We start from the raw sequence: 19,934 nt of genomic DNA on the forward strand, positions 1-19,934 counted from the left end.
GTCTCTTGCATGGCAGGCAGATTCTTTACCAAGGCTCTAAATTTTAGTAACTCTCACTTCTTTCCTTTGTTCCCTTAGCACAAGGGGGTGGTGGCAGCCTTCCATAGCTACTAACTCTGTAATGCCTCAGTATCTCTCATTACTTACTGAGTTCTCTGAAATCTGGTGTAAAGTCTTTAATAAATACAATTAATAATTAAAGTAAAAAATAATGTTTCCTGAGGTTAAAAATATAGACTCCAAATGTGGGACAAAAATAGCGTGTAAGTCAGGAGTGGGTAAATGGAACTTCTAAGGTCCTTGTGTTGCCCAGAAGTAGTAGAGATAAGGATTAATTTTTGACCTTGATAAGTGGTAAAGGCATGTTGTGAATCTGGGATACTTTATTTGGATAAAAGAGACAAGAGGGGAATCAGAGGGAGAAAATGGAGTAACAAAAAGTATTCCAAGCTGAAAAGGAAGACAAAACAGAGAAGAAAAGAAAGAGTAAGAGGGAGAAATAAGAACATGGTTGATGTAAACCTATACACTTCGGTTCGGATACAAAAATTGACTGGCTTGATTAACAACAAGCTAATTGCCATTTCAAGAGGCACATCTAAAACATGGGGATACAGGAGGGTTGACTATAAAAGGATAGAAAAAGACAGGCCATGAATGCTAATGGAAAAGAAGACCTGAATAATTAGGAATAACATCAGACAGACTTGAGGTAAAAAGCTTTACTAGAGACAAAATTGGTACTTTTGTAATGAAGGTGAGTTATTTCACTGGGACTGTGTGAAACTATGAAAATGTATACATACTACTGGTGTGACCTCAAAAACTGGAACAGCAAGAAAAATTAGAATCATGGAGAGTTTAAAAAGTTTTTAATGACAGATTTCTAATATTTGTAAAATCAGAATTTTCCCATGTCCAACATTTAAGATTATAAACTCCTGGCAAATTTTCTTTCCTCTATATTCTCACCTATTTTCAACATTGCCTCCATCCCCTGCCCCAAATTATTCTGAAGCAAATCCAAAACACTCTGATACTTCATCTGTCTTCAAGAACGGATCTGAAGAGCCAAGGTATCTCTTTTTAAATAACCACAATAACATTATGATACTTCTCCAAATGAATAGTAACTATTTAATATCATCAAATATTATGCTCCTATTTCTCTGATATTCATACATTTTTAGAGCTCGTTTGAATCATGCCATCTAAAATTTTTATATTCCCAATACCCCCCACCCCTTCCTCTGGTAACCACATATCTGATCTCACAATTGCCGTTTGAACACAATACCTTAAAAACTGTGTTGTCAGTACAAAAAAAAGAGAACTGCAAAAAATTGTGTGGTCTATTAAGTAGGTTTGTTGTTCACAGTTGGTGGATTGGTACCTTCTTTCAGTGCTCAGTATGATGGAGCAAAGGAGTAAATATCAATACACCAAAGAGGTTGAGAGATTTTTTAACTTTAAAAAGGAAATTACAAGTGTGAAAGTGGCAAAGATTAGAATCATCACTGGTTTGTATTGAAATTGAAGGTATCAGTGTGAATGCATGCTTTTTTTTTAATAAAGTAGATATAAACCTGACTATATAGAGAGATACAGGTATGTAATATTTATATCTATATCTATATGTTTCACAAGTTTCCCCAGTGGCTCAGCAGTAAAGAATCCACCTGCGATGCAGAAGCTGCAGGAGACATGGATTCGATCCCTGGACTGGGAAGACTTCCTGGAGAAGGGAATAGCAACCCACTCCAGTATTCTTGCCTGGAGAATTCCATGGACAGAGGAGCCTGGTGGGCTACAGTTCATAGGGTTGCAAAGGGTTGGACATGACTGAAGCAACTGAGCACTATATATTTCATAACTGTCCATTTGGGGGATATAAACAGTGGTGCTTCAATAACAGTGAGTACTTCTAGTGCCATATCCAGGGTTCTAAACACCAATTCCTACTAAAAGGGTTCCTAAAGGAATGGATAAATGTAAAACAGAGGAAGGGAAAGTACAAGCTGAGTCTAGAAATCATGTGCAAGCAAGAAAGAAAAGTCTCCAAAATAATGACAGTAAGAGAATGTATTCCATTGAAGAAATGTGGATCCAGGAGTAAAGACTGATAATAAATGAATAGAGACAGATAGATAGGTGGAGGGATAATTAAATAGATGGGGCAGAAGGCAATTTTGTTAGCAACAGTATTTGCTGTTTATACACTAAGTCGTGTCTGACTTTTTGCAACCCCATGGACTGAAGCACACTAGGCTTCCCTGTCCTTTCCTATCTCCCAGAGTTTGCTCAAATGCATGTCCATACAACAGAATGCTGTATGATAAATGAAGAAAGAAAATGGAGTTAAAATCATTAATTTGCCACAAAAGGAATAATTGAATCAGTCAATAAATAGAAAACATAATAAAATGAGTGAGTGAAATTTGATGAAGAACAGAATTTACACAGTTTCAAAAGGACTCCCCACAACTTATTTCCTAATTTGGGCTAAAAAATAGTAGTTTTACAGTTGAGAATCTCACTGGACACCACCTTCAACAAGTGATCAAAGTTATTATCACTAGTATTAGGACAGACTGACATCTCGGGCTTCCTGCTGTGATTCACTGAAATGGAATCAACACAGCTTTTGTAGTATTCCTGCTAAAACTCTGTAATGTCAAGTAGAATGAGAAAACATCAGATAAACCCAAATTGAGAGCCATTTTACAAAATAAATGTCAGACATGAAAGGAAAACAGAAAAGCTGAGAAATCAATCCTTACTAAAGGGGATGAAACAGACATGATAGCTAAATGCAGTGTGTGATCCCAGATTGATTCCTGCACCAGAAATTAATATTACAACACAGGATATCTATTGAGACAGTTGATAAAATTTGAATAAATTTGTAGATAAGGTAATGTGATTACACTAATGTCAAATGGTACCTTCATATTGCAGATCAATTTTTTTTCCCCATCGAGAAGACATAATATCTGAAAAGATGACAGTTATCAATGTGTATGCTTGTAATCCGGCTTCCCTGGTGGCTCAGCAGTAAAGAATCCACCTGTAATGCAAGAGACATGGGTTCAATCCTTGGATGTGGAAGCTGTCTTGGAGAAAGAAATGGCAAGCCACTCCAGTATTCTTTTCTGGGAAATCCTGGCGGGCTACAGTCCATGGGCTGCAAGAGTCGGACATGACTGAGAGACTAAACCACCACCACAACACATATACTCACATAGCCTCAAACAGTATGGCCCAAACACGGAGGGAGGGACTTGGAAGGGAAAAAAGTGCAATAATTATTAGGAGAGTTTAAAATTTTTTCTAAAGAAAAATTTCATACTTTTATAAAAATAGAACATCTTGATGCTCACCAATCCTATTTTATGATTCCCATTCAGAATTAGTTTCAGCTTTTAGAGGTTCAGTCTTCTGAACCTGGACTTCCAGAGGTGTTTAAATCACTACACTAGCAACTTTCATGAGTGAGTTACTCAGTACTTTCCAAAGAAACTCTGAGCAATAAAGGTAAGTCACTTTCCTTTGGTAGTCAATTTCTGAGATCCTGAGCGTGGGACAATCAGTAGAGATTTTAAGCAGGTACCAGGGAAATGGGGCGTTCCGATGGCCCTAGGAGATCTTTAGGGCAGTTCGAAAGGAGATGGGGGTCCCATAACTTCTGGATGGATCCCTGAAAGGGAGTTGGGTCGGCACCATTTGGAGGTATAACTTTCTTCGATGTGATTTCCTAAGGTCCTTACCATTACTGGTTCAGAGTGTTTTTCTATCCGGAAGGTGTGGTGATTACGTGGATTGAGAGGGTTAAGCACACTAATCCCTCCTCCCCACTGCCCAGATTTAGGGAGGGTGAGGACAGAATATCCAATGGTGTACTTTCCTGGGGAGGAGAGGCCAAAGGGCGAGACGGACGTATAGAGCAAAGACCCACAGGATCTCTGTCCCCTGCTCCTGGCCTGCGTCTTTCCTTCACTGCCTGCGCGCTGCGCGTGAGAAGGGCGCGCGGGTTCCGGGCCGCCGGGCGCGCAGCTTAGGGCTCGGCTCCGCAGCCTCTCCGGAGCGACGATGGGGGCGCAGCGGGTGCTTCTTCTAGTCATATATTTACCGCCTGCGCTCCTGCTCTCAGAGGCCGCCAAAATCCTGACTATATCCTCACTGGGTGAGTGCTTGGCTGGAGAATCAGGACAGGCTTGTCCCAGGCTCCCGGCCAGTAGTCATGCCAACAGCCCCCTTAGTCAGAGGGGCTTTTCATATGGTTTTCCAGGCTGGGTTTGTGTCCTAGGCTAGAGGAGGGAGAGGCTGGCGAGGGTTGTGGGGCAGAGAGAGGTCTCTACTACCAAGGTGAAATTATTGATAGCCCTGGAGAAGAGCAGCAGTTTCCTAAGCTCTGGATGCGCTTCCCTGTGGGCACAGCGGGAACCAGAAGTTTTGGTCTATTTCTGAGCTTGAGACCCCAGGCCGTCTCCTCCAAGGTACCTGCGGGATTTTGAAAGGGTCACTTTGAACTTCTGAGCGGTGTGCAACAGATGCCAGTAGAAAGTAGAAGGTGGAGTCCATTTCAGGCTCTGGGGACAGGTGCTCCTGGGACAGCAGCACGAACTGGGACTGTTTCCTAACTGGAAAACTGAGCGGGCGGGCAGACGGGAGGACCCCAGGGCAGTGGCGCATTTGGGAGCCCCTCTCTCACCCGTGCTGATGGAAGCTTTTGAAGGAGAGTGGAACCGTTGATTCTGCGCATCGTGGACCCAGTTTTATTTCCATTACTTTTGCCCCAGAGAGAACAGAAGACAAAAGGGGAAATTTTATCAGGATAAGGAGTCCTCAGAGGATGGAGTTTCTCCATGAGTTTTATTTGACCCATCCTGAAAAGATGGTGGGCTCCCTAGCTTGCTTTTAGATCCCAGAGAACCTGGGGATCCTAGAGCTGGAAGAAATCACAGAACTCCTCTCACTGGGCCTCCCTTTTTATTTCCTGAGAGGAAAACGGAGGATTAGGGAAATGAGGTGCCTTTTACAAGAGTACAACAGACCTCTCTCCTGGCACACATTGGGAATTCACTTATGATTTCTTACCTCAAAACCATCCTCTTCCACAGATTCCACTCTTTTCCTTTTTTACAGTGGGGATTTCTAAAAAGCCTATTATAAACCTATTTTTCAATGATAGAGGTAACAGAGAAAAAGTTTTCTCTCTTGAAAGTACACTGTCCTCCAGCCTCAACTCCAAGGACAGAGCTGGGGCAGTTAACCAGGTGCTGGAAGCCCCACCTTTGCCCCTTATGAAGAGCCACGTGAACAGCTGTGTCTGTGCCAACCTCTTCTCCCTCGCAGCCATTTCTTCCAACAGTTAATGTGAACAAGAGCAGGCAGTCTAAGCAGGGGTACTATGTTTTATGTAATTTGTGTTACCTCATGCAACACAAGTATGGATATGAAATACTAGAGTAACTCCCACAGACACACACTATGTAGCTCTGTACCTCTCTCTGGGTTTCGCAGGTGTCTCAGTGGTAAAGAATCCACCTGCCCATTCAGGAGACCAGGGTTTCCATCCCTGGGTGGAGAAGATCCCCAGAGAAGGAAATGGCAATCCACAGCAGTATTCTTGGCTGGGAAATTCCTTGGACAGAGGAGCCTGATAGGCTATATAGTCCACGGGGTCACACAGAGTCGGACACGACTTATCAACTGAGCCCTGCTCGTACTACTCACCACTGACCCGATGATTATGGGACTTTCCTCTCTCTAAGACCCCGACTTCCCAACTTTGGCAAGTCTGTCCCTTCTCTGGAGATCTGGCTTTCTCTGTTGCTGAGACTCACAGATGCAAGAAAAATGCCCCATGATCGTACATAATTTTAGATAGGCTATTGGTATAATGGAGCTCACATCTCTCCCAAGGATTAAGCCTCTCTTTCTTAAAGATCCCCGGATTGTCCTAGGATGGATGTCCTGTTTCTCATGCATATAAGATAATGCAAGCCCATCCTATGGACCCCACAGTTTTCCTGCTTGTCTTAGTGGATGTGAGACATTCAACTGAGAAACTTCCTGTGAAATATATTTGAATCTCAAGCATTTTGGCTCTAAGTGGTGGCTCCACATCTTTTCTTCCAATGGCTGTTTCTTAGAACCAAATTCAAGCTTCCATATTTCTGGCTCCTACTCTAGCATTCATGTCCAAAGAGAAGAATTTCAGAAATAGCTTGGATTGACTGCCTATTAGGAACACTCCACACTCACATGCATGGCACTGGGCCAGAATATCTACCAGTACAGTTATTTTTTTAGGCTATGGCCTCTCCATAAGACCCCAGCTAAAATGCAGGGTGTGCCTTAGGCTCAGGAACTCCAAAGACTTAAACACCAAAATTACATTACATTGTTGCAAAGACTGCAAGTCATAAGAGGGAATCTTTAGTGGAGGATTGCCCTCCACTACAGGTCAAAGATAGTGGAGGTCAAAGGTAGATAGGTCAAAGATCTGGGCAGGCAGAATATAGGTATCCAGTTTGGGACTTAACCAGAGTGAGAAAGAGGAACTGGAGAAACTCATCTTTCTCTGCTCACTGTCAGCTTTCTGTTATCTTACCCTGGTTTGCCCCACACCTCCACATCAATTTCATACCCTCAGTTCTCATCTTCACAAAAATGATATATATTTTTCCTAGGTGGAAGCCATAGTCTACTAATGCACCGGGTGTCTCAGATTCTTCAGGATCATGGTCATAACATCACTATGCTTTCTAATAGAGGAAGAAGTCTAGCCTCAGGTATCTTTTCTCATAATTATTGAATTCTTCAATCCCAGCCAAAAAGAGGCAGTGCCCTTTGTATAGTACTGCTTAACGCAAAACTTTTTTGAATCTAGTATTGAAATAACGGACAAAATGTGTGGGGGGTGTGTGTATGTTTATGTTAAGTGCTGATATCTTTTTTTTTTTTTAGAAAATGTTCCCTCTTCATTTTTTGGAAGCATTTTATTTTTAGATCTATTTATTTTTAATTGAAGGATACTTGCTTTACAATATTGCATCTAGGTTTCTACCAAACATCAACATAAATCAGCCATAGGTCTACCCATGTCCCCTCCCACTTGAATATCCCTCCCACCTTCGTCCCCATTCCACCCCTCTAGGTTGTTGTCGAGCCCCGGTTTGAGCTCCCTGAGTCATACAAGCGCTGGATATCTCAATAACCTCTACATTTTATTTGTCTATAGTTTACCCCCTTATCTGGATGTTACTTTATTTCAGGCAAGCCTCCATACATTATTATGGAAAAATCAGTCGCCTCATGAGTTGTATATAGCAATGTCAGAAGTTCTTGAGTTACTGAATCTAGTGACACCGGTTGAAAGAGTTTCAGCTAAAATGAAGCTTATTAATCCGATCAGCTTTTCTCTGTTGACAGATAAAGATACAGAGGCTCAGGGAACTTGAATGATTTGTTTGAGTTCACATAGCAAGTTAATCAGTTCAGTTCGGTTCAGTCGCTCACTCGTGTCTGACTCTTTGCGACCCCATGAATTGCAGCATGCCAGGCCTCCCTGTCCATCACCAGCTCCCGGAGTTCACTCAAACTCACATCCATCGAGTCGGTGATGCCATCCAGCCATCTCATCCTCTGTCGTCCCCTCTGTTGGGTGAATCTGGGACTTTAAGCTCTGGGTTTCTCCATCAGAGTTGCTAAAACTTAAATTAAAAAAAAAATTTGCAAAATTAAGCAGCTTTGTTGGAAAAAATAAGTCTGAGCAATTATAAAATTCTGAAGATGAATTTCCAGCTTTGCTGTTGTTTAGACTGTTCTAAAGAGCTCCCTGGTGGCTCAGACGGTAAGGCATCTGCCTACAATGTGGGAGACCCGGGTTCAATCCCTGGGTCAGGAAGATCTCCTGGAGAAGGAAATGGCAACCCACTCCAGTATTCTTGCTTGGAAAATCCCATGGACAGAGGAGCCTTGTAGGCTACAGTCCATGGGGTTGCAAAGAGTCCTAATACCGTGTTAATCACCTTCTAGATTGGGTTCCATATTGTTCATCAAATATCCCTTCTATCCATACCCCTTTGTATCTGCCTTGACTGTCAGTCATGAACATTTCATTTTGGTGGTTCCCATGGCTTTGAGAAACTGCCAAAAGACCCACTATCTCTTTTAAAAACTTACACAACACTCCAAAATCTGCAAACAGTTTGGGGGTTCCTCTTAGTTTTACCTGAGTTTTAATCGAAGTTCAGAGTTTCTTTCAGTATTCACATCTCAATGAAAATTTCTTAGGTTTTGAAATAAAATATTCATTTTTCTCTTCCCTTGATGGCAGACTAAGATGTTGTATCTTTCATTCTCAGGGCTAAGGTGAGCACCACTTGATATAGTGAGGAGTGCATGAGTCCAGTTAAAGTACCTGTTTAGATAACTTCCCTGTAGTGATTTTTATTTACAACTTAAATAAATGACTTCAAAAATTTAAAGTAGCAGATATTTCTGATATTAGATGTACTATTGTTCCCATCAGTAACTGAAATCACAAGTAGCAGGTTCCACCCTAAAGAGAACTTAATTGTCTGAAGTTCTGACTCTTTTCCTTTCCCCAAGACAGCTTCTCTGTATCTCTGTCTACTAGCTGGATGTTCTCCATGTAACAGGTCCTCTTTGTTTTGGGGGGAACTATATAGTTACATCACTGATCGACTGGCTTACACACACTCAAGCTGATATCTGCCTAGAGTAACTTTCTCTTGACTGGACAATTCTCACTCTTTTCAGCAAGTTCTGTGTTCTTTGGGTGTGTAAGTATAAGAGTACATCAAAGAAACTCTATGTTGGAATTCAGGCTTTTAACTGGGCTCGTGGGCTCTTCCCTTTATCAAGTGGTGAGTGTCGGACAAAACTAAGTGAGTTCACTTTCACTTTTCACTTTCATGCATTGGAGAAGGAAATAGCAACCCACTCCAGTATTCTTGCCTGGAGAATCCCAAGGACGGCGGAGCCTGGTGGGCTGCCGTCTCTGGGGTTGCACAGAGTCAGACACGACTGAAACGACTTAGCAGCAGCAGCAGCAGTAGTCTCACCTTAGCCCTGAGAACAAAATATACAATATCTTAGTCTATTGTCATCAAAAGAAGGCAATTTGGGGGGCTTATAAAGCTTAATAAAATACAACTGTATTTCCCTCTGAATTTTAGAACCAGCTGAGAGAAAGTTACAAGAGTTAGATAGATGAATATCAAAATGTCACCTTTATCAAGTTGGTTCAGGAACTTGTCCATAGATATTCATTAAATATCAAAGTTAGGTAACAGCGTGGAAAGAGACCCTGGGTCTCTACAATCTCTGGGTGTTATTCTGCCTCATCATTGGTAGTAGCCATCCCCGGCTTTGGGTCAGTTTAGTTCAGTTCAGTTTGCTCAGTCATGTCTGACCCTTTGCAATCCCATGGACTGCAACACACCAGGCTTCCCTGTCCATCACCAATTCCCGGAACTTACCCAAACTCATGTCCATCAAGTTGGTGATGCCATCCAACTATCTCATCCTCTGTCGTCCCCTTCTCCTCCTGCCTTCAATCTTTCCCAGCATCAGGGTCTTTTCCAAGGAGTCAGTTCTTCGCCTCAGGTGGCCAAAGGATTGGAGCTTCAGCTTCAGCATCAGTCCTTCCAATGAATATTCAGGACTGATTTCCTTTATAATCAACTTGTTTAATCTCCTTGTGGCCCAAGGGATTATCAAGAGTCTTCTCGAACACCACAGTTCAAAAGCATCAATTCTTCAGTGCTCAGCTTTCTTTATAGTCCAACACTCACATCCATACATGACTATTGGAAACATAGCTTTGACTAGACAGACCTTTGTTGGCCAAGTTATGTCTCTGCTTTTTAATATGCTGTCTAGGTTGGTCATAGCTTTTCTTCCAAGTAGCAAGCGTCTTTTAGTTTCATGGCTGCAGTCACCATCAGCAGTGATTTTGGAGCCCCCCCAAAATAAAATTTCTCACTGTTTCCATTATTTCCCCATCTATTTACCTTGAAGTGATGGGACCAGATACCTTGATCTTAGTTTTCTGAATGTTGAGTTTTAAGCCAACTTTTTCACTCTCCTCTTTCACTTTCATCAAGAGGCTCTTTAGTGCTTCTTTGCTTTCTGCCATAAGGGTGGTGTGAGGCTAGTTTGAAACTACTTCGGGTAGTTTCATCACATGTATGCACTGAAACAAACTCAGGGAGCTTTTCCTCTATGTGGTGCTCTTTTGCTTTTCTGGCATTCTGTGTTATGAATTCTAGCTGCTGTGGGAGACAGCCAGGCCAGATATGGGTACCTCTTCCATGAGCTGTACCCTGGAAATTTTCTTCAGCCAGCCATCAATGCCCTGAACTGCTGGGTGTCCAATGTCTAAAAGCCATTTTATTGTATATCGTTCTTTTATTTTTTTAGTTGTTTAAAGTAGGAAGTAAATATAATCTTGTTACTTCCTCTTGGCCACAGAAATTCCTTATCTTCATTATAAAACATTTTTGAAGTAATATTGCATAAACTGCACAATGGCACCCCACTCCAGTACTCTTGCCTGGAAAATCCCATGGATGGAGGAGCCTGGTAGGCTGCAGTCCATGGGGTCACTAAGAGTCAGACATGACTGAGCAACTTCAATTTCATTTTTCACTTTCATTCATTGGAGAAGGAAATGGCAACCCACTCCAGTGTTCTTGCCTGGAGAATCCCAGGGACGGGGGAGCCTGGTGGGCTGCCGTCTATGGGGTTGCACAGAGTTGGACATGACTGAAGCGATTTAGCAGCAGCACATATTTAAAGTACATATGTGTATGTGTATATATATATATATATATACATATACATACAAATATATGTATAACTGTGAAACCAACATAATTCAGATAGCAAAATATATTTCTTACCCCCAAATATTTCTCATGTCCTTTTGCAGTTTCCCCTTCTGGTCCTCTCTTCTTACTTTTCAATTCTCATTGCCAGTGAATTGCTAATATGTCACCATATGTTACTTTGCATCTTCTAGATTTTACATAAATTTGATCATAATTACTCTTATTTTACTCAGCATAATTATTTTGAGATTCATTTACATCGTGTGTCTGAATAGTTCATTCCCTTTTATGCTGAGTAATGTTCTATTGTGTAGATCATCACAGCATGTTTATTGAATTGCCTGTTGATGGACATTAGGGTTGTTTCCAGTTTTGCACTATTAAAAATAAACCTGCTATAGACACTTGTGACCAAGGCTTTGTGTGAACATGTGCTGTTTTTTCTCTGAAGTAATTGCTAGGAATGCAGTGACAATTAGGTGTATGTAGCATTAGGTGTACCCACTCCAGTGTTCTTGCCTGGAGAATCCCAGGGACGGGGGAGCCTGGTGGGCTGCCGTCTATGGGGTCGCACAGAGTCGGACACGACTGAAGCGACTTAGCAGTAGTAGCAGCAGCAGCATTAGGTGTATGTTTAACTTTTTAAGAAATGGTCAAACTATTTTCTAAAATGGTTCTAACATTCTACTTTCTCACAAAAAGTGAGAATGCAAGTTCCATGTGTACCAAATCTTTGTCAATACTTGGTATAGTTAGTCTTTTCAACTTTAGCCATTCTTGTGTAGGTGTTTAGTTGTATTTAGTTGTGGTTTCTGTTTGCATTTCCTTCATGACTGTTGATGCTAAGCATTTTTTATGTGCTTGTTACTCATATATCTTCATTGGTGATATATGGGTAATACATGATTTATCAGGGCTTCCCTGGTGGCTCAGACAGTAAAGCATCTGCCTGTAATGTGGGAGACCTGGGTTCGATCCGTGGGTTGGGGAATCCCCTGGTGAAGGGAATAGCAACCTAGTCCAGTATTCTTGCCAGGAAAATTCCATGGATGGAGGAGCCTGGTAGGCTACAGTCCATGAGGTCACAAAGAGTCAGATACTACTGAATGACTTCACTTTCACTTTTCATGGTTTGTCAGATTTTTCCCATTTTCTTTTTTTGGCCACTCCACCCATCTTGCAGGATCATAGTTCCCGAACCAGGGATTGAACTCACTCTCTGGCAAGGAAAGCACTGAATCCTAGTCCATGGACCACCAGGGAATTCCCAAATTTTCCCCATTTTTAAAGTTGAGTAGCTTGTTTTCCTGTTACTGAATTTTCAGAGTCCTTTAAATATATATTTTGAATATAAATATTTCATCATATATAAGCTTTGCAAATATTTTCTCCCAGTTTATGGCTTATCTTTTTCATAGCAGTATATTTTGAAGAGCATAATTTCTAATTTTGATGAGATTGAATTTCATGCTTTTGCTTTATGTATTGGTATGAATATATAATTTTTTGTTTATTCCACTAACATAAATTTCACTGATTGATATTCAAATGTTAAACTAACCTCATTTCATGGGAATATTGATTGACTTGGTCAAGATATATTTTCTATTTTATATATTTTTAGATGCTGTTGCCTTAAATTTTGGTTTAAAATTTTATATCTGTATTCATGTGGGATATTGCCCTGTGATTTCTTTGAGATATGTTTTCTGGCATTGATATCAGTACAATGCCTGCCTTACAGGATGAATTTGGGAGTGCTCTCTCCTCAGTTTTCCAGAAGAGTTTGGGTCTATGGGGGCTAGTCTGGTGCTGTGATAGGCTGAAAGCCTGAGATTTTGGAAGCTGGTTGGCAGTCCAGATTTGCAGGGGCTGGCCTGATACTATAGGCTTTTCCAATGACTCAGGGGTAAAGGATCCCCCTGCAGTTCAGGAGACACAGGAGATGCAGGTTGGTCCCTGGGTCAGGAAGACCCCTGGAGGAGGAAATGGCAATCCACTCCAGTATTCTTGCCTGGAGAATTTCATGGACAGAGAAGCCTGGTGAGCTGCAATCCATGGGTTTGAAGAGTCAGACATGACTGAAGTGACTTCGCAGGCACATGCATGGCCTGATAATTGGGGTAAACCTGAGTTGTGAGCGTCTTTAGGAGTCTGGGACCATGGGAGCTGTCAGGCAACAGGGTGGGTGAGGGACCTGGGTTTGTGGGAGTGCCTGGGAAGCCTGGTGCCGTGGAAGGCATCTCTGACTGTGGAAGTCATTTCTGTGCTGGGATGGGCCAGTGCCAGGGTACATGGTAAAGTTGAATCTTACTTCACTTTCCTTCTCCCATGGGAAAGGTAACTGTCCCTGTGCTGGGCTGCCTGGGCTTGCTGGAGAGGTAAGGTGGGTAATATGAATCTATCGTTCTTACCTTCTTAAATACATCTTTCCTCATTTCTATGCTTTGCCCGGGTGCTGTGATCCCCTGCCTGGAATCCTTAGCTCCTGTGAAGTTACTTTCATGCATGAATAGTTGTTCAGATTGGTGTTTCTGGGAGGGGATGGGGCTAGATATTCTTATACCATCATTTTTACTGGTGTTACTTAAGGAGTTTGCTGTTTTCATATTGAAGTGTTTGTGAATTTCTCAAATTCTTTCTGATTTCTAATTTCATTCCACTGTGTTGGAGAAAATAACCTTTTTTTTTGTTTGTTTGTTTATTGTGTTTTAGTAATGGCTTAAACGTGGTGTGTTCTAGAGAATGTTCTGTGTGCACTTGAAAAAAATACATTTTGCTGTTGTTGGGTGGAGTGCTTTACAGATGCCTGTTATCCATAATTGGTTTATCAGTTCAGGTCAGTCGTGTCTGACTCTTTGTGACCCCATGAATTGCAGCACGCCAGGCCTCCCTGTCCATCACCAACTCCTGGAGTTTACCCAAATTCACGTATATCGAGTCAGTGATTCCATCCAGCCATCTCATCCTCTGTTGTCCCATTCTCCTCCTGCCCCCAATCCCTCCCAGCATCAGAGTCTTTTCCAATGAGTCAACTCTTTGCATGAGGTGGCCAAAGTACTGGAGTTTCAGCTTTAGCATCATTCCTTCCAAAGAACACCCAGGACTGATCTCCTTCAGAACGGACTGGTTGGATCTCCTTGCAGTCCAAGGGACTCTCAAGAGTCTTCTCCAACACCACAGTTCAAAAGCATCAATTCTTCAGCGCTCAGCTTTCTTCATAGTCCAACTCTCACATCCATACATGACCACTGGAAAAACAATAGCCTTGACTAGATGGACCTTTGTTGGCAAAGTAATGTCTCTGCTTTTCAATATGCTATCTAGGTTGGCAGTAACTTTCCTTCCAAGGAGTAAGCATCTTTTAATTTCATGGCTGCAGTCACCATCTGCAGTGATTTTGGAGCCCCATAAAATAAAGTCTGACACTGTTTCCACTATTTCCCCATTTATTTCTCATGAAGTGAATTGGTTTATAGTTGTGTTCAAACATTTGGCTTCCTTGTTGATATTCTAATTCTGCATCCATTTTAGTTCTCCCTTTTTTATCTTCTTTACATTAAGTGGATATTTTTTATTTTGTATTTTAAGTTCTTTAATAATTTCTTCACTATTTTGAAAGTTGTTTTTTTTTTTCCCTTAGCAGATGTTCTTCAGTTCAGTCCAGTCTCTCAGTCGTGTCTGACTCTTTGTGACCCCATGGACTGCAGCACACCAGGCCTCCCTGTCCATCACCAGCTCCTGGAGTTTACCCAAATTCATGTCCATTGAGTCAGTGATGCCATCCAACCATCTCATCCTCTACTGTTCCCTTCTCCTCCTGCCTTCAATCTTTCCCAACATCAGGGTCTTTTCAAAGGAGTAAGCTCTTCCCATCAGGTGGCCGAAGTATTGGAGTTTCAGCTTCAACATCAGTCTTTTCAATGAACACCCAGGACTGATCTCCTTTAGGATGGACTGGTTGGATCTCCTTGCAGTCCAAGGGACTCGCAAGAGTCTTCTCCAACACCACAATTCAAAAGCATAAATTCTTCGGTGCTCAGCCTTCTTCACAGTCCAACTCTCACATCCATACATGACTACTGGAAAAACCATAGCCTTGACTAGATGGACCTTTGTTGATAAAGTAATGTCTCTGCTTTTTAATATGCTGTCTAGGTTGGTCATAACTTTCCTTCCAAGGAGTAAGCATCTTTTAATTTCACGGTTGCAGTCACCATTTGCAGTGATTTTGGAGCCACCCCAAAATAAAGTCAGCCACTGTTTCCACTGTTTCCCCATCTATTTGTCACGAAGTTATGGGACCATATGCCATGATCTTTTCTGGTTTTCTGAATGTTGAGCTTTAAGCCAACTTTTTCAGACTCCTCTTTCACTTTCATCAAGAGGCTCTTCAGTTTTTCTTCGCTTTCTGCCATAAGGGTGGTGTCATCTGCATATCTGAGGTTATTGATATTTCTCCTGGCAATCTTGATTCCAGCTTGTGCTTCCTCCAGCCCAGCATTTCTTATGATGTACTCTGCATATAAGTCAAGCAAGCAGGGTGACAATATACAGCCTTGACGTACTGCTTTTCCTATTTGGAACCAGTCCATTGTTCCATGTCTAGTTCTAACTGTTGCTTCCTGACCTGCATACAGGTTTCTCAAGAGGCAGGTGAGGTGGTCTGGTATTCCAATCTCTTTCAGAATTTTCCATAGTTTATTGTGATCCACACAGTCAAAGGTTTTGGCATAATCAATAAAGTAGAAATAGATGTTTTTCTCGAACTCTCTTTTTGACGATCCAGCGGATGTTGGCAATTTGATCTCTGGTTCCTCTGCCTTTTCTAAAACCAGCTTGAACATCTGGAAGTTCACGGTTCATGTATTGTTGAAGCCTGGCTTGGATAATTTTCACCATTACTTTACTAGCATGTGAGATGAGTGCAATTGTGTGGTAGTTTGAGCATTCTTTGGAATTGCCTTTCTTTGGGATTGGAATGAAAACTGGCTTTTTCCAGTCCTGTGGCCACTGCTGAGTTTTCCAAATTTGCTGGCATATTGAATGCAGCACTTTCACAGCATCATCTTTTAGGACTTGAGATAGTTCAGCTGGAATTCCATCACCTCTACTAGCTTTGTTCATAGTGATGCTTCCTAAGGCCCACTTGACCTCACAGTCCAGGATGTTTGGCTCTAGGTGAGTAGTCACACCATCGTGATTATCTGTGAAGATCTTTTTTGTACAGTTCTGTGTATTCTTGCCACCTCTTCTTAATATCTTCTGCTTCTGTTAGGTCCATGCCATTTCTGTCCTTTATTGAGCCAATCTTTGCATGAAATGTTCCCTTGGTGTCTCAAATTTTCTTGAAGAGATCTCTAGTCTTTCCCATTGTATTGCTTTCCTCTATTTCTTTGCACTGATCACTGAGGAAGACTTTCTTATCTCTCCTTGCTATTCTTTGGAACTCTGCATTCAGATGCTTATGTCCTTCCTTTTCTCTTTTGCTTTTTGCTTCTCTTCTTCTCACAGCTATTTGTAAGGCTTCCCTAGACAGCCGTTTTGCTTTTTTGCATTTCTTTTTCTTCAGGATGGTCTTGATCCCTGTCTCCAGTACAATGTCACAAACCTCTGTCCATAGTTCATCAGGGACTCTGTCTATCAGGTCTAGTCTCTTAAATCTATTTGTCACTTCTACTGTATAATCGAAAGGGATTTGATTTAGGTCATACCTGAATGGTCTAGTGGTTTTCCCTACTTTCTTCAATTTAAGTCTGATTTTGGCAATAAGGAGTTCATGATCTGAGCCACAGTCAAATCCCGGTCTTGTTCTTGCTGACTGTATAGAGCTTCTCGATCTTTGGGTGCAAAGAATATAATCAGTCTGATTTTGGTGTTGACCACCTGTTGATGTCCATGTGTAGAGTCTTCTCTTGTGTTGTTGGAAGAGGGTGTTTGCTATATCCAGTGCATTCTCTTGGAAAAATTCTATTAGCCTTTGCCCTACTTCATTCTGTACTCCAAGGCCAAATTTGCTTGTTACTCCAGGCATTTCTTGACTTTCTACTTCTGCATTCCAGTCCCCTATAATGAAAAGGACATCTTTTTGGGGTGTAAGTTCTAGAAGGTCTTGTAGGTCTTCATAGCAGTTGTTCTAGGACTTACTATATACATCTTATCTCAGAATCACCTGCTTGGAACTGCCCTGGAGGTCCAGTGGTCAGGATTCTGTGCTTCCACTAGAGGGGGTGTGGGTTTGATCCCTGGTCAAGGAACTAAGATCCCACATGCTACCCTGTGCAGCTAAGAGATATGTATATATACATACATATATACCAAGTGGGCTTCTCAAGTGGCTAAAGTGGTAAAGAATCTGGCTGCCGATGCAGGAGATGCAGGAGACACAGGTTCCATCCCTGGGTTGGAAAGATCCCCTGAGTAGGAAATGGCAAAACCCACTCCAGTATTCTTGCCTGGAAAATTCCATGGACAGAGGAGCCTGGTGGGCTAAAGTCCATGGGGTCGCAAAGAGCCAGACACCACTAAGCCACTGGACACATGTATGTATGTGTGTGTGTGTGTATGTGTGTATTATATATATATATAGTCAATTGCTTAATTAAATTTCTGTTAACTTAATTCCAGTGAGATATAGAGCTATTACTCATTTATAGAGTAACATGGAGTTCTCCATTGTCTTCTTTTCAATGGTGTTTTTGTTATACACATTACATCTATAAATGTTACAGACTGAACAATACTTTATTATAGTTATTACTTAAATTATTTTTATATCTTTTATGAAGGAGGAAAAGTATATATGTAAAACTATTGTTCTATCAAACTTAGTATTTTTAATTTGTGTTTCTCATAATTTTGTGTGTTAGTACCATCTGGATTCTTTTTCTTGGCCCAGTTTGGCTTTCCTCAGCCCCAGTGCTCTTTTTGTTGTTGACAATATATTACATTTCCATGTGTTATAGACCCAATAATATATTATATAACATACTATATAATATATACATATTGTTTTGTAGGATTTCTTTTAAAATAAGTTATGAGAACTTTGAAGATAAGCAAATAGATCTCTTTCTGGAAAGACTGAGGATGTATGAGTCCGCTGCTCTCTGCTGGGCCAGGAGGGTTAGCCATAGTGGATCCGCATGAGCAGATGGAAACCTGTTACTTAATTTGCTATATCCTTGTGTTCTTGTGGATGCCATATGCTCTGAAATCTAGAGGTTTGGGGGTCTTGTCCATCAAGTAGAGGTTTTAAATGCTGGACCTCCAGATGTGGGGGTTCAAACCCTTTGCTTCTCAGAAAGAAGCTGGGAATTGTGAGTTCCTTCCCAATTGTGGGTTGTTGTGTCAAGGCTGGGATTTATGGTAAGACTGTGTCTCAGTCTCTCCTACCCATTTTTTAAAAATATATAAATTTATTTATTTTAATTGGAGGCTAATTACTTTACAATATTATATTGCTTTTGCCATATATCAACATGAATCCACCATGGGTGCACACGTGTTCCTCATACTGAACTCCCCTCCCTCTTCCCTCCCCATACCATCCGTCTTGGTTATCCCAGTGCAACCAGCCCCGAGCATCCTGTATCATGCATCGAACCTGGACTGGCGATTCGCTTCACATAGATATTGTACATGTTTCAATGCCATTCTCCCAAATCATCCCACCCTTGCCCTCTTCCATAGAGTCCAAAAGACTGTTCTACACATCTGTGTCTCTTTTGCTGCCTCACATACAGGGTTATCATTACCATTTTTCTAAATTCCACATATATGCATTAGTATACTGTATTTGTGTTTTCCTTTCTGGCTTACTTCACTCTGTATAATAGATTCCAGTTTCATCCACCTCATTAGAACTGATTCAAGTGTATTCTTTTTAATGGCTGAGTATTATTCCATTGTGTATATGTACCACAGCTTTCTTATCCATTCGTCTGCTGATGGACACCTAGGTTACTTCCATGTCCTGGCTATTATAAACAGTACTGTGATGAACATTGGGGTACATGTGTCTCTTTCAATAATGGTTTCTTGGTGTGTATGCCCAGCAGTGGGATTGCTGAGTCATATGGCAGAGTACATCATGAGAAATGCTGGGCTGGAAGAAGCACAAGCTGGAATCAAGATTGCCAAGAGAAATATCAATAACCTCAGATATGCAGATGACACCACCCTTATGGCAGAAAGTGAAGAAGAACTAAAAAGCCTCTTGATGAAAGTGAAAGAGGAGAGTGAAAAAGTTGGCTTAAAGCTCAACATTCAGAAAACTAAGATCATGGCATCTGGTCCCATCACTTTATGGAAAATAGATGGGGAAACAATGGAAACAGTGGCTGACTTTATTTTTCTGGGCTCCAAAATCACTGCAGATGGTGATTGCAGCCATGAAGATGCTTACTCCTTGGAAGGAAAGTTATGACCAACCTAGATAACATATTGAAAAGCAGAGACATTACTTTGCCAACAAAGGTCCGTCTAATCAAGGCTATGGTTTTTCCAGTGGTCATGTATGGATGTGAGAGTTGGACTGTGAAGAAAGCTGAGTGCTGAAGAATTGATGCTTTTGAACTGTGGTGTTGGAGAAAACTCTTGAGAGTCCCTTGGACTGCAAGGAGATCCAACCAGTCCATTCTGAAGAAGATCAGTCCTGGGTGTTCTTTGGAAGGAATGATGCTAAAGCTGAAACTCCAATACTTTGGCCCCTTCGTGCAAACAGTTGACTCATTGGAAAAGACCCTAATGCTGGGAGGGATTGGGGGCAGGAGGAGAATGGGACGACAGAGGATGAGATGGCTGGATGGCATCACTGACTTGATGGACGTGAGTTTGCATGAACTCTGGGAGTTGGTGATGGACAGGGAGGCCTGGTGTGCTGCAATTCATGGGGTCCCAAAGAGTCGGACATGACTGAGACTGAACTGAGCTGAACTGATGGCAGTTCTATTTCCAGTTTTTTAAGGAATCTCCACATTGTTCTCCATAGTGGCTGTACTAGTTTGCATTCCCACCAACAGTGTAAGAGGGTTCCCTTTTCTCCACACCTTCTCCAGCATTTATTGC

At 41.6% G+C, this 19,934-nt stretch overlaps 1 protein-coding gene across 1 annotated transcript in view; it reads left to right on the top strand.

The window, feature by feature from the left end:
• The first annotated feature begins 3,964 nt into the window (after positions 1-3,964).
• Positions 3,965-19,934, top strand: part of LOC525484 (UDP-glucuronosyltransferase 3A1) — a 37,498-nt gene continuing 21,528 nt past the window's right edge. The window contains exons 1-2 of the mRNA XM_024981415.2: positions 3,965-4,183; positions 6,696-6,797. Of these exons, the coding sequence (XP_024837183.2) occupies positions 4,090-4,183; positions 6,696-6,797 (196 nt within the window). The 5' untranslated portion in view covers positions 3,965-4,089. The remainder of the gene's footprint in view (positions 4,184-6,695; positions 6,798-19,934) is intronic.

Source organism: Bos taurus, chromosome 20 (genome assembly GCF_002263795.3).
Source record: "Bos taurus isolate L1 Dominette 01449 registration number 42190680 breed Hereford chromosome 20, ARS-UCD2.0, whole genome shotgun sequence".
In the NCBI taxonomy this organism is placed as follows: domain Eukaryota; kingdom Metazoa; phylum Chordata; class Mammalia; order Artiodactyla; family Bovidae; genus Bos; species Bos taurus.